Genomic DNA, 13793 nt, shown 5'->3' with positions numbered 1-13793 from the left:
AAAAATTGAACATTTCCTTTATAACTAGACAAGAAAGAACAAACAAAATCCAAAACCAGCAGAAGTAAGGAAATAATAAAGATGAAAGCAGAAATAGATGGTATAGAAACTAAAAAAAAATCAGTAGAACAGATCAGTGAAACCAGGAGCTAGTTCTTTGAAAAGATCAACAAAATTGATAAACCTTTAGCCAGATGAGACAGAGAGAGAGAAGGGAGAAAGAGAGAACTACAGGTCAATCAATATTCCTGATGAACATGGGACGCCTGGGTGACTCAGTGGTTGAGCATCTGCCCTCGGCCCAGGGTGTGATCCTGGAGTCCTGGGATGGGGTCCTGTCTTGGGCTCCCCACGTGAAGCCTGCTTCTCTCTCTGCCTGTGTCTCTGCCTCTCTCTCTATGTGTCTCTCATGAATAAATAAATAAAATATTTTAAAAATATATTCCGGATGAACATACATGCAAAAATACTCAACAAAATATCAGCAAAGCAAATCCAACAATGTTTTAGAAATCATTTACCACAATCAAGTCGGATTTATTCCCAGAAAGCAAGGGTGGTTCATATTCAAAAATCAGTCAACATCATATATCACATCAGTAATACAAAGGATCAATAAGACATATGATCATTTCAATAGATGCAGAAAAAGCGTTTGACAAAGTACAACATCTAGTCATGATAAAAGCCTTCAACAAAGTAAGTTTAGAGGAAATATATTTCAGCATAATAGAAGCCACATTTGAAAAACCTACAGCCAACATCATACTCACTGGGAAGAAACTGAGAGCTTTCTTCCTAAGGTCAGTAACAAAATAAGGATGTGCTCTTTCACCACTTTTATTCAACATATTACTGATTCCCTAGCTACAGCAGTTAAACAACAAAAAGAAATAAAAGGCTTCCAAATAGATAAGGAAGAAGTTAAACTTTCCCTATTTTTAGATAACATGATACTCTATATAGAAAACCTGAAAGACTCCACCAAATACCTGCTAGAACTTATAAATGAATTCAGTGAAGTTGCAAAATGTAAAATCAATGTGCAGAAATCTGTTATTATTTTTATATACTAATAATGAAGAGGCAGAAAGAGAAATTTTAAAAAATCCTATTTGTAATTGTACCAAAATTAGATAGCTAGGAGTAAACCTAACCAAAGAGGTGAAAGACCTGTACTTTCAAAATTATAAAACACCAATGAAAGAAATTGAAGATGACACAAGGAAATGCAAAAACATTCCATGCTCATGGGTTGGAAGAATGACTATTGTTAAAATGTCTCTACTACCCAAAGCAATCTACATATTTAATGCAATCCATATGAAAATCCAATAGCATTTTTCTTTCAACTAGAAAAAAAAGCCTGAAATATATATGGAACCACAAAAGACCTCAAATAGCTAAAGCAATTTTGAACAAACAAAGCAAAGCTGGAGTTATCACAATTCCAGACTACACATTATACTACAACATGATAGTAATCAAAATAGTGTGGCACTATCACAAACATAGGCACATTGATCAATGGAACAGACTAGAAAACCCAGAAATAAGCCCATCATGATATGTTCAGTTAACCTTTGACAAAGCAGGAAAGAATATCTAATGGGAAAAAGTCTCTTAAACAAATGGTTTTGGGAAAACTGGTCAACTACATGCAAAACAATGAAACTAGACCACTTTCTACACCATACACACAAAAAACAAATTAAAAATGGATTAAGGGCGGGGGGTGGGGGTGACTGGGTGGCGGGCACTGAGGGGGGCACTTGACGGGATGAGCACTGGGTGTTATTCTGTATGTTGGCAAATTGAACACCAATAAAAAATAAATTTATTATTTTAAAAAAAAGGACCTAAATGTGTAACAGGAATCCATCAAACTCCTAGAGGATAACACAGGCAGTAATGTCCCCAACATCAGCCATAGTAACATTTTTCTAAGTATGTCTCCTGAGGCAAGGGAAACAAAGCAAAAATAAACTATTGGGACTATATCAAAATAAAAAGCTTCTGCACGGCTAAGGAAACAGTCAACAAAATAAAAGGCAACCTACTGGATGGAAGAAGATATTTGCAAATGACATATCTGATAAAGGGTTAATGTCCAAATTATATAAAAAACTGATACAACTCATCACCTCAAAAACCAAATAATTCAATTTAAAAATGGGCAGAAAACATGAACAGATATTTCTGCAGAGAAGACATACAGATGGCCAACAGACAAATGAGAGGATGCTCAACATCACTTATCCTCAGGGAAATGTAAATCATAACTACAGCGAGATACCATCTCACTTCTATCAGAATGGCTAAAATAACACAAGAAACAACAGGTGCTGGCTAGGATGCTGAGAAAAAGTAACCCTCTTGCACTTTTGGTGGGAATGTGAACTGGTGCAGCTACTGTGGAAGCAGTATGGAGGTTCCTCAAAAATTTAAAATTGAACTACCCTATGATCCAGTAATCACACTACCAGGTATTTGCCCAGAAATTCTAAAAACATTAATTCAAAAGGATACATGCACCCCCTACATTTATAGTAGCATTATTTACAACAGCCAAGATATGGAAGCATCCCAAATGTCCATCAGTAGATGAATGGATATGGGACGCCTGGGTGGCTCAGCGGTTAAGCGCCTGCCTTCAGCTCAGGGTATAATCCTGGAGTCCCAGGATCGAGTTTCCACATCAGGCTCCCCGTATGGAGCCTGCTTCTCCCTCTGCCTATGTCTCTGCCTCTCTCTCTGTGTGTGTCTCTCAGGAATAAATAAATAAAATCTTAAAAAAATAGATGAATGAATAGAGAATATGTGGTGTATAATACACACAGATACACAGACACACACTGGAATATTATTTATCTGTAAAAATAATGAAATTTTGTCACTTACAAAACATGGATAGAGATGGAGGATACAATGCTAAGCAAAATACAATATTTCACTCATATGAAATTTAAGAAACAAAACAAATGAGCAATAGAAAAAAAATAAAGGAGAGAGATAAACTAAAAAACAGACTCTTACCTATAGAGAACAAATTGATGGTTACCGAAGGAGAGAGGTGGGTGGGTGGATTGGTTGAAATAGGTGTGGGGATTAGGAAGTACACTTGTGATGAGCACTGGGTCATCAACTGGAATTGTTGAATCGCTATACTGTACACCTGAAACTAATATAATGCTATATATTAACCAACTGGAATTAAAATAAAAACTTAAAAAAATAAAAATAAAATCCAATGCCAAAATTTTATTACTGTAGTGTCTTCACTTTTGTCAAGAGCAGTGTTCCGTCATGACTCTTCTTTTATGGAATTTCATTACAATTCCTACGTATTTTTTCTATACAAATGTTTAAAGTTTGTCTACTTCCCAAATAATTCCTCTATTTTATTATTAAACTATGAATCGATTTAGGAAAATTGATATTGTTACCCATATTAGGAGAAGATCTGTTTTTTTTTCATTTCTCCAAAACTTCTTTTGGAATTCTCAGTAGACTTTTTTTTTTCTCTCCATTTTTCCTGTGCTCATAGCAAGATGGATTCTGGATATACTCTGAGTATTGTAACAACCACCTGGATGCCTGCATGGAACTCTCCAAACTTATGAAGGACAGCCGCTACCAGCACTTCTTTGAGGCCTGTCGCCTCTTGCAGCAAATGATTGACATTGCTATCGATGGTTTCCTTTTGACTCCAGTACAGAAGATCTGCAAATATCCCTTACAACTGGCTGAACTCCTCAAGTATACTGCCCAGGACCATAGGTAAAAGATATAGGGAAACAGGAGTTAGAACCTCATCTACATATTGGTCTTTATTAAAGATATATGTCCTTTAGCCTTTCTGAGCCTCTGTTAACTTATCTGCACAATGGGATGGTGATATATTTTTGATTACCTCACAGGGTTATTGTGTGTATAAAGCAAAGGAATGCTTGTGAGAGTTTCTTATAAAGCTGGGAATCACTATGCACAAAAAGTCAATATGCAACATCATTACTGCACAACTTAGACCCTGCCTTCAGGGAGCTTAACTGGGTCCTTAGTTCTGAGTTTAGCTAAGTGAAACAATCCAGATGGAGTAATTTTTCAGCTATCTATTCTGCACTGTTTGATAGATTCAATATCCTAATAACAGCCTACATAACCTGTATTTACCTTAGACTTTTTCTGCAAGGCTATAGCCCTGTTATTCTTCAGTCTTCTCCACCCTCCTCTGCATCATCCCAAATGTACCTTCCCTTTATACTCAAAGCATGACTAGGGAATAAACAGACTTGAAACTTCTCCTGGAATTTTTAAAAATTGTTCAGTATTTTTACGAAAACCAACCCAAAAATGGTCAAGAAGGTTATCTCTCTCTGAATGGAAATGATCTACCAGGAAATGAGCCTACCAGTAAGGCATATACTGAGAATCATCTCCAACAATAAGTGAACCACCTCCCACTCTTTGACATGCTTTACTTTATGAGCTAGAACCCTCATCCTTTTTATTTTTTTAAAGATTTTTATTTATTTATTCATGAGAGACACAGAGAGTTCTGCCTCTATTTCCCTCATCATTTTTATAGCCTTCTTTAATTAGTATTAAATCCCTGATCTTAGACTTACTAGTTCAGCTCTCTTCCTGACTGAACCTTCCAAGAAGAAAGAAGACCTTTGTCCAGTTTCCTTTAAGCTTTCTGCCTAATTCTCATTAGGCCCACTTCCTACTTTCACTTGGCTCCATTGTCTGGTTTCCTCAGAGCTGACTTCCAGACCTAGTTGTGTAAGGCCAATTGTATTAGCCAGTTTGTTTTGTTTATGCTAATCTCAAGGCCAATCCCTGAGTTCATTTTTAAGTTGATGCTGTTTCTTTAGCAAATCATGGTTATGTGCTTTAGTAGTTCCAGAGCCTTGGGCAAATTTCTGATTTGAATCCAAATGTGGTAGCACTTGATTCTCCTTTTGTGTAATACCACCAGTGGTAGCTCTGCCTGCCATGCTGTGTTGGCTATGAGGGAGGCAGGTAGTGAAGGCCCCACAAAAGGGGATTCTGTTCCCTCCTCTCTGAGTCTGGGCAATGCTGGGCATACTCATTGGACATGAAATTTGAAGGCGACTAAATGTTATTTTAGAAGACTTAATACAGGAGCACCTGAGTGGTGATTCAGTGGTGAAGCGTCTACCTTCAGCTCAAGTCATGATCCCAGAACCCTGGGATCGAGCCCTACATCAGGCTCCCTGAGCCTGTTTCTCCCTCTCCCTCTCCCTCTGCCTGCCACTCCCCTTGCTTGTGAACACTCTCTCTCTGCCAAATAAGTAAATAAAATCTTTTTAAAAAAGATTTTATTTTTATTTGTTCATGAGAGACACACATAGAGAGAGAGAGAGGCAGAGACATAGGTAGAGGGAGAAGCAGTCTCCATGCAGGGAACCTGATGTGGGACTCAATCCCGGGACTTCAGGATCACATCCTGGACTGAAGGCAGGTGCCACCCAGGGATCCCTAAATAAAATCTTTTTTTTTTTTTAAAGAAGACTTAATACAGACCATTGCTAGAACTGAGCCCCAAATTTTCTAAGGATACAGTTTCTTGTGAGAGCTAATAGGACAATGAAGAACTCCCACTTAAAATAGAATATTTTAAAAGCAAAGATGGAAAATATTTATGGCACTTAAAATGGAAAGCCCTTAAAGGAAAGTCTTTGAGTCAGACTTCCTCATTTTATGGCTAGAAAGACTGAGACGCAGAAAGCAAGTCTGTGTGACAAAACAGGGATGCAAAGTGTGGACAGTGGCCTGTGAACCTAGCTTTGTAAAAAGCCATCCAGGGAATTTTCATGCCCAAGAAGGTTTATGAACCATTGTACTAACCAGTCTGTAAGGCCTCTTCCAGTTCTGCCAGCCTATGATGTCATGAGCCTAAATGACCTCCACGGTTATACTTCATGGTGCTAAGTGACCAGAAGTGATCACGATTATACCTAAATCTCAGAGTAGCAACCTTCTGACCAATGGTTTTTAAATCAGGATATCCAGAGAATGGTTCTCAAATATTTTTATATTACAGCTCATCTCTCCCCTACTCCTAAGTATCTATTCATGGAACCTAGCAGGAGGCTCTAAAAATCATACTTGTGGGCTGATTATATTAATAGGTAAATTATATACTATACAATTGCTTTTAAGAGCCCCAGAAAGACCATTTTCAAAGCATAGCCCAAAACTATGTGTTTCTTTTTTTAAAATTTAAATTCAATTTACCAACATATAGTACATTATTACTTTCAGATATAGTTTTCAATAATTCATCAGTTGTTTATAACACCTAGTGCTAATCCTATCACTTTGTGATTTTCTTTAAGCTAAAGCAACCCCAGGACTTTATTGGGTTTAGTTGGAGCCAGTAAGATAGGATATCTACCTGTGATTTGCCATCCCTGTGGTCCTTCATGCTGTGATTGGAACTGCTGCCTCAAGGTCTTCTTGTGCTCTGGGTCCCTGGTCCCCTCTCTTTCTACCACCTGGGCTCCAGAGACCTGAGAGAGTGGTTCAGTCATTAGCAGGATACATGAATACCTGTCCCCCAGGCCATGGGGCACCTCTTTTGACAGGCCTCAGGGAACTATATTAAGATGACAGCTCCTGCGATGCATGTCAGAGTAGCTTGGATTTGAAGTCATTTAGAGGCTGCTGCCATTCTGAAGGCTTAGTCAGATAGATGTTCGGACAAGTAAGTCTGAAATGCAAGCAGTCAGAGTGGCCTCTAAGGGAGAAGATTAGATGAATGGAGAATAATAAATGGATAATAATACTGCCTTTGCTTACAGAAGGGTGATGTGTCCCCACCCTACCTTCCAACCTTTCTTAAGCTGACAGGAAGGAAGACTCTATCTGAGAAGGAGGGTAGCTGACATATCTGGAACAAGACAGTCTTGGCTCAGTAGATCTTATCAAGGGGCTGGGCTCAGACCCCATCTGAAGGCGTGGGGGCTCTGAGCAGGGTTTAGGTGAGACCACAACTATTCACTTCTCTCACCCACCCTTTTTTTTGTATATGTTTTTATTGGAGTTCGATTTGCCAACATATAGCATAACACCCAGTGCTCATCCCGTCAAGTGCCCCCCTCAGTGCCCATCACCCAGTCACCCCATCCCCCCGCCCACCTCCCTTTCCACTACCCCTTGTTCATTTCCCAGAGTTAGGGGTCTCCTATTCTGTCATCCTCACTGATATTTCCCACTCATTTTCTCTCCTTTCCCCTTTATTCCCTTTCACTATTTTTTATATTCCCCAAAAGAGTGAAGCCATATAATGATTGTCCTTCTTCAATTGACTTACTTCACTCAGCATAATACCCTCCAGTTCCATCCATGTTGAAGCAAATGGTGGGTATTCGTTGTTTCTAATGGCTGAGTAATATTCCATTGTATATATATACCACATCTTCTTTATACATTCATCTTTTGATGGACACCAAGGCTCCTTCCACAGTTTGGCTATTGTGGACGTTGCTGCTATAAACATTGGGGTGCAGGTGTCTTGGCTTTTCACTGCATCTAGACAGCAAATTTTAAAGAGACTTAGGAAGCATTAGTCAACCATGAGTTCAACATAAGTCAGAAATTGGATCCAGAAGAAAAACTTGTAATAGCTAACATTTATTAAGGCTAAGAATAAATAAATAAGAGGTTTTTTAAAACAAAGTTGTCTTGAGACAGAATAAATTGTTAGTGAGCGTCACTGGAGGTGATAAAATTTTGTTATATTTGAAGACTGATCTGGCAATGTTTAGAGAACACAAGGAGGCCAACTAAGAGGAGGTTCTACATGGTGTCTGACCTGTCAGTTAGAACTAACTTCCCTGTCCCTATGATTGGTCAACAAAACTATACTTCAATGTATTAGGAAAGAAAAAGACAGTTGCCATGTATCTTTTTTTTCATCCTTTCTTCTTTCTAATTCATGCTGGGACAGTGACCAGTTTACTAACCATTAAACCTGTTCAACTTTTCTAAGGAAAGGTTAGTTAAGAATGAATCATAATTCATTCTCTTGGCCTCTTGGTCTATTGTAGCTCCACTAAATGACTGGGATCTCACTTTCAATCTGCCTTTCACAGGAACCATTTGATTGGAAATCAGATCAGATAAGCAGAAAAAACTGGGCAAGATGGTATAACCTTCAACAAGTAGGGAATCCAAAGTCCCAGGAAACTGCCTAAAATTTGCACTTCCGGGACTAGATGTTTTGAGAGGCAAACTATGTGGTGTCTATACTAGAAAAATGTTTTTTTTTTTTAAATGTTTGATTTGTATTGATAATACTACTAACATTTACTATAGGCCAAGAGTAAAACAGTTTATGTGGATGATTATACCCTCAACAAACCTCCTATAATTTTCCTCATTTCACATATGAAGAAACTGAGTCATTGAGAGAATCAGTGAGACTTACCCAAGGCCACTAATCAGTGACAAAACTAGGGTTTGAGCCCAAAGAGTGTGGATCCAGAATCTGTTCTTAACCACTGTATTATATCCTATCTCTATATCATACTGGAGATAAGGAGTGGATATTATTTCACAGTGACTTTGGGCAGAGTTATCTAGAAATAAATGGTAGAAGGCATGGTAAGGCTCTGGACCATGCCATGTAGAAGGTTACCTTCTTGATTACTGGCCGGTTGTATCAGATTGGACACAAAAATAATGCTATAAAAAAACATAAGGGTCTATTTCCATTTCACATGAAAAAAAGTCTGTAGTTTGGCAGTCTATATCTGCTATAGTAGTTCTATGGTCATCAGAGAGTTGGGCTCCTTCCAATTTTCTGTTATCCTATCCTAAGGAGTAGGGACCTTTTTCTTATGGTCCAAGATGGCTGCTAGAACTTCAACCATTACATCTACGTTCCAGGCATCAGGATTGAGTAAGGGCCAAAGAAGCGTATGCTACCTTCCTTAAAGGAGGTTTCTGAAAATCTCTGCTCAAAATTTCTATTTACATGTCACTGTACTAATCACATAGGCATTCCTTGATGTAAAGGAAGATAGGAAATATAATCTTTTACTCCATGTGGTATGGGTTACACCTGAAAATCAGGGCTCTGTTACTATGTAGGAAGAGAAGAATGGATGCTATGGTTGGCATCCAACACATTGTTTTTCTAACATATTGATTCATCCAACTTGTACTTTTGTGTCTTCACAGTGACTACAGATATGTGGCAGCTGCTCTGGCTGTCATGAGAAATGTGACTCAGCAGATCAATGAACGCAAGCGGCGTTTGGAGAATATTGATAAGATTGCCCAGTGGCAGGCATCTGTCCTAGACTGGGAGGTAGGATCCTTACCAACAGGGGTACTGGGAAGTCTGAATAACTTAGCTAGAATATCACATCTTAGCCAAAAATGAAATTGAAAGTGCAGCAGAAAGGATGTAGATTAGAGCCAAGGCAAAACGTTCTACTAATGGGAGGCATTGTGTACTTGAATAGCTTTCTAAGAAAGTTAGAGAAATCTTTGAGGCAACACTTCATTAAAAAAGGTTCATCTCTCTGGATGATGCCAGGAAAAAAATGGATTGACTCAATAGACTTTCAAGCCTCTTTCCACTCCTAGAGTTTTATCACCATAGATGAACACTTGAATAAGAAATAGTATATACTAATTCACTCCCAGACACAGAATATAAAGTTTGTTCTATGGTGCAGGCCAACCAACATACTTCTTTTTACATTGGTAAGATTACCCTGACACATTTACTAGGTCTACCCAAGCTTGCCAACTTGAGGTCAAAGTCATCACTCCTTCCCAATCGAAAGACTAAATTCTGCTTTTTATCATCTGCTTATAAAAATAATTCCTGACAGCCTCCTATTTCATTGGAAACAGCCATGACTTCTCTGAACTCAGAAAGTCTTTAATGAGTAAAGTCACTAAAGTGTTCCTTTCCTAAGATACTCACTTGCAGAGGATATATACAACCTAACAAATAAATATAGCTATTGCTTCTGTAATGCCACTACTCTGTTGAGGTTCTTGGGTTTCTGTTCGATAGAAATAGCTGTGAATTATAAGGCCCCACAGGTATATGTGTTGAGTACACCATTTAGCATTTGTTTCTTGTGCCCACCAAGAGAACCAGGGGTCACAGTATTTCACATTTATCTCTCAGACCCACATAGTGAAATCTGACAGTGTACAGGCCAACATAACCAAGATGAGAAAGGCTGATCATGCTACCAGGGAGAGTGTGGCAACCTTAAGCTTCATAGTCACAGTGTAGAAGTTGAGCCAGTTCTCTATTTCACTTATCTCAACTTAGGTATCATTCCCTGTGATTGAGAGGTAGTATCTCCCTAATATTTCAAGCAGTTTAGCATATTCTTTTTTTAAGATTGTATTTATTTATTCATGAGAGACACACACAGAGAGAGACAGAGACATAGGCAGAGGGAGAAGCAGGCTCACTTTGGGGGACTGATGCAGGACTCGATCTGGGATCACAACCTGAGCCAAAGGCAGATGCTCAACCCCTGAACCACCTGCGCATCCCAGTTTAGCACATCCTAAAAAGATTAAGCACCATTCTTCTTTTAAAGATTTTATTTATTTATTCATGAGAGAGAGAGAGAGAGAGGCGGAGACACAGGCATAGGGAGAAGCAGGCTCCACGCAGGGAGCCCAATGTGGGATTTGATCCCGGGTCCCCAGGATCAAGCCCTGGGCCAAAGGCGGCACTAAACCGCTGAGCCACCTGGGATACCAGCACCATTCTTGCAAACAGCTATTTTACCAAAATCTAGAAAAAAATTATCTTTCCTTGTTTCTACTACTTCTGATCTTTCTTAATGTAAATGACTGGAAAAGACCAAAATTCTGAGTTTTTGCTATACTTTTTAGTCTTATTTGAAGGATAATGTCCCCATAAGAAAACAGCAGTGATTGTTTGAGATGAAGAGAGAAGAATGCATCTATATTAAGAGATTCTGTTGCTCATAACAGGAAACCAACACTGGCCCAAACTTATTAGGGAATCATGGTTCCTCCTTCCCTTGTTTCTGGCTTACTTTGGCTAGTTGCCTGATCAGAAGCAGAAGGCTAGACCAAATCACCTCTAGCAAGCCCATCAACTCTAAGGCAGTCTGAAATTGTGGCTAATTAGCAGGCCCCTTTCTCTCTATCCCTGCAGGGTTCTCTGTAAAAGGAGGTACCCAGCAGTAGTTGTCTTCATATTCCCTGGAACATCTTTCCTCTTCTCAATGCCTAGATCTTCTAATTCCTCTATATCCTCTGGGCTTCCAGTCATTGAAGCTGGAGCCATAGAGGACCAACAAGTTTGAAATTCCTTGGCCTATCCAGGGAGTCTCATTAATACCAAACTTGAAAGCACTGAACTATGATTTAAAGACTCAGCACCTAAAACGGAATTTCAAGTGTGTTTTTCTAGACATGGGGAGGTAGGAAACAAAAAGGCAATTTTGAGCCAGGATTGATGGGAGAACAGTTACTCTCTGCCTCCTTTGTTAGCATGATTGATTGGTCTTCTAATCTCAACCAAGCCCATATGTACAACCCTGACACCTTGCTGCTTGGTGAAGTCCTTCTTTGTCTAGTTTGGTAAGAAGAAAAATTCCTCATGGTTCCCTTTTCAGACTCTGGGGTCACTGTGGAACTTACTAGCTCTAGAAGAGTTGTCTTCTTGGAAGCTTTTCTCCAGCGAATCCTGATGGGTACATTTCAGAGGACAGACCTAAAGTGTCATGTTTGTCATATCTAGCCTTCAAGACTTCTAGAATGTCAGTCACCAGGGCTTTTAAGGGACTACCCTTCCCATCAACAATTCTGGCCATGGTCATGCAAATGTGCATGTATACACCTGCGTGCACGTGTGTGCATGTACACACACACATACTCATTATAACGATAGTGAAAGTCTGAGAAGTTCATTCCTTACCAAGACCATAAAGCTAAAATTTTAATCTGATTTCCAGGTTCTCTCTGTGGTATTCTTTTCACTGCTGCTACACAACATCTTCTTTAAACGTTCTGCTTCCCACAGCCCATTTTCTTTTCTTTGTGATACTACAGGGACTTGTTTTGGCAGTAAAGGCAGTAAAGTCCATATCTAAGCAAGGCAGCAAGACTTCCTTTGGGGGAATATCCAAATCCTAGTATGACTAGAGGTTGTTGAATGCTAGAGGACCACCCCCCAGAAGGCAATAGGATATGTCCACTCCATGGCTTGCTAGCTATTGACATAAGTGGCCAAACCTCACTGGTTCCCTGGTATAGGTTCTCTGTATGTTCTACCTGTCCAAGCAGTTGCACAAGCCGAGAGAGGTCCTGCCGGCTTGCTGAGGGCTGCTTTGGACAAGCCTTGCAAATCAAGAAAAATGATTTCTTTCCCTCCCCTAGATGTTTGAACAAATACGGTGGTTTTCAAAGCATCTACATAATAATTTAAGCTTAATTTGTCAAACTAAAAAGAAGAGTCATAGGGGAAATCTTCAGAGCTTAATCTCCTTTGAAGAGGAATTGTGAAAGACGGTTGAGGGTTGATAGCATACAGGTAATTGGTACCTACTCAATAATTCAGAACATCTTGCTAGAGAGTAGGAAGCCTTGTATTATATTCAGACCTGACCCTGCCTCAATTAATTCCATAAATATTCAGGGATTTTTTTTCAACTCCAGTTATCATCCCTGTTCCCTGCCCCTCTATGAGGACTGGACTTCATGAAGTACCTCCTCTGTCCTACCTCCTAGGATTCCTAAAAAAATACATGGATGAGTGAAAGTATCACCCACACCTCTAAGTGATAATCAATACATTAGAGCATCTTAGGGGAACAATAGGGAGAAGAGCCTGTTCCCATGGACTATAATTTCAGGGAAATTTACATTTCTAATTTCTCTGATGCTGATGTTTGATTGAGCTGTCACATTGCTGCCCTTCAAACTCATTAGATCCACTTGAAAGAAAGGGATAAGGACTATATCCCTGGCAGCTTCTGTTTAACCTTTTTTTCCCCTGGAGATTTTTATCAGGAGCCCAAATTTGCTGCTCATGTTTAAGAATTTGACTATATATGATTGTGGTGGCACCCCTCCCATAAAAGCCTGCTTGTGTAATACCCAAAAACCTGCAAAAACATCTTTTTAAGAGCTAAAGTACCTTCCCTTCCCTTTCCTTCCCTTCCGTTCCCTTCCCTTCCCTTCCCTTCCCTTCCCTTCCCTTCCCTTCTTCCCCTTCCATTTCCCCTTCCCCTTCCTCTATTCCTTCCCTTCTTGGTGGAGTTATGTGTGCCAAGTACTTAAAATAAGAATGTTTCTGACTGGTACAGTGGTTATAACTTTAAAAGTTATCCTAAAAGCAAATCATCTTAGCCAAGTTTCTTTGGCATTGGCCTGTTTTTATGGCTTTTATTCACTTTATACATATTCAAAATGGACTGTGGCACATATTTCTGTCCTGCCTCAGGGTGGGACATGGCAGACTGGAACCATTCTCAGCTTCCCATGCGTCTAACAGGAAAGCCCACACAAATTCCTCACCCTGAGAGCTTGCTCTCCCAGAAGTTCTGTGTTAGTATGTGGGCCCCGCAGGAATGAATGGTTACTCAAGTTCCAAGGTACCCCTGAAATGGAGTCACAGTAGTATCCATTGAAGTCACAGTAGTATCTCTGAGCTTTCTTTTTGAGGTTATATTATTAAAAAAATATTTCTACTGAGCTCCCCTTTTCCTTCTCACCCCATAGACTGCAAAAAGTGGTATTCTCAAGAA

The 13793-nt window shown here is 39.4% G+C and overlaps 1 protein-coding gene across 15 annotated transcripts in view; it reads left to right on the top strand.

Moving 5' to 3' along the window:
• ARHGEF9 (Cdc42 guanine nucleotide exchange factor 9) overlaps positions 1 to 13793 on the top strand; it is a 206214-nt gene that overhangs the window by 145197 nt on the left and 47224 nt on the right. For all 15 annotated transcript variants that reach the window (XM_025989027.2, XM_072744020.1, XM_072744028.1 and 12 more), the window contains 2 exons: positions 3548 to 3780; positions 9214 to 9343. In XM_025989027.2, the coding sequence (XP_025844812.1) occupies positions 3548 to 3780; positions 9214 to 9343 (363 nt within the window). The remainder of the gene's footprint in view (positions 1 to 3547; positions 3781 to 9213; positions 9344 to 13793) is intronic.

This window comes from Vulpes vulpes, chromosome X, assembly GCF_048418805.1.
Source record: "Vulpes vulpes isolate BD-2025 chromosome X, VulVul3, whole genome shotgun sequence".
NCBI classification, from domain to species: domain Eukaryota; kingdom Metazoa; phylum Chordata; class Mammalia; order Carnivora; family Canidae; genus Vulpes; species Vulpes vulpes.
Note: the sequence above shows the minus strand (reverse complement) of the source record. Positions and strands in the feature narration are given on the sequence as shown.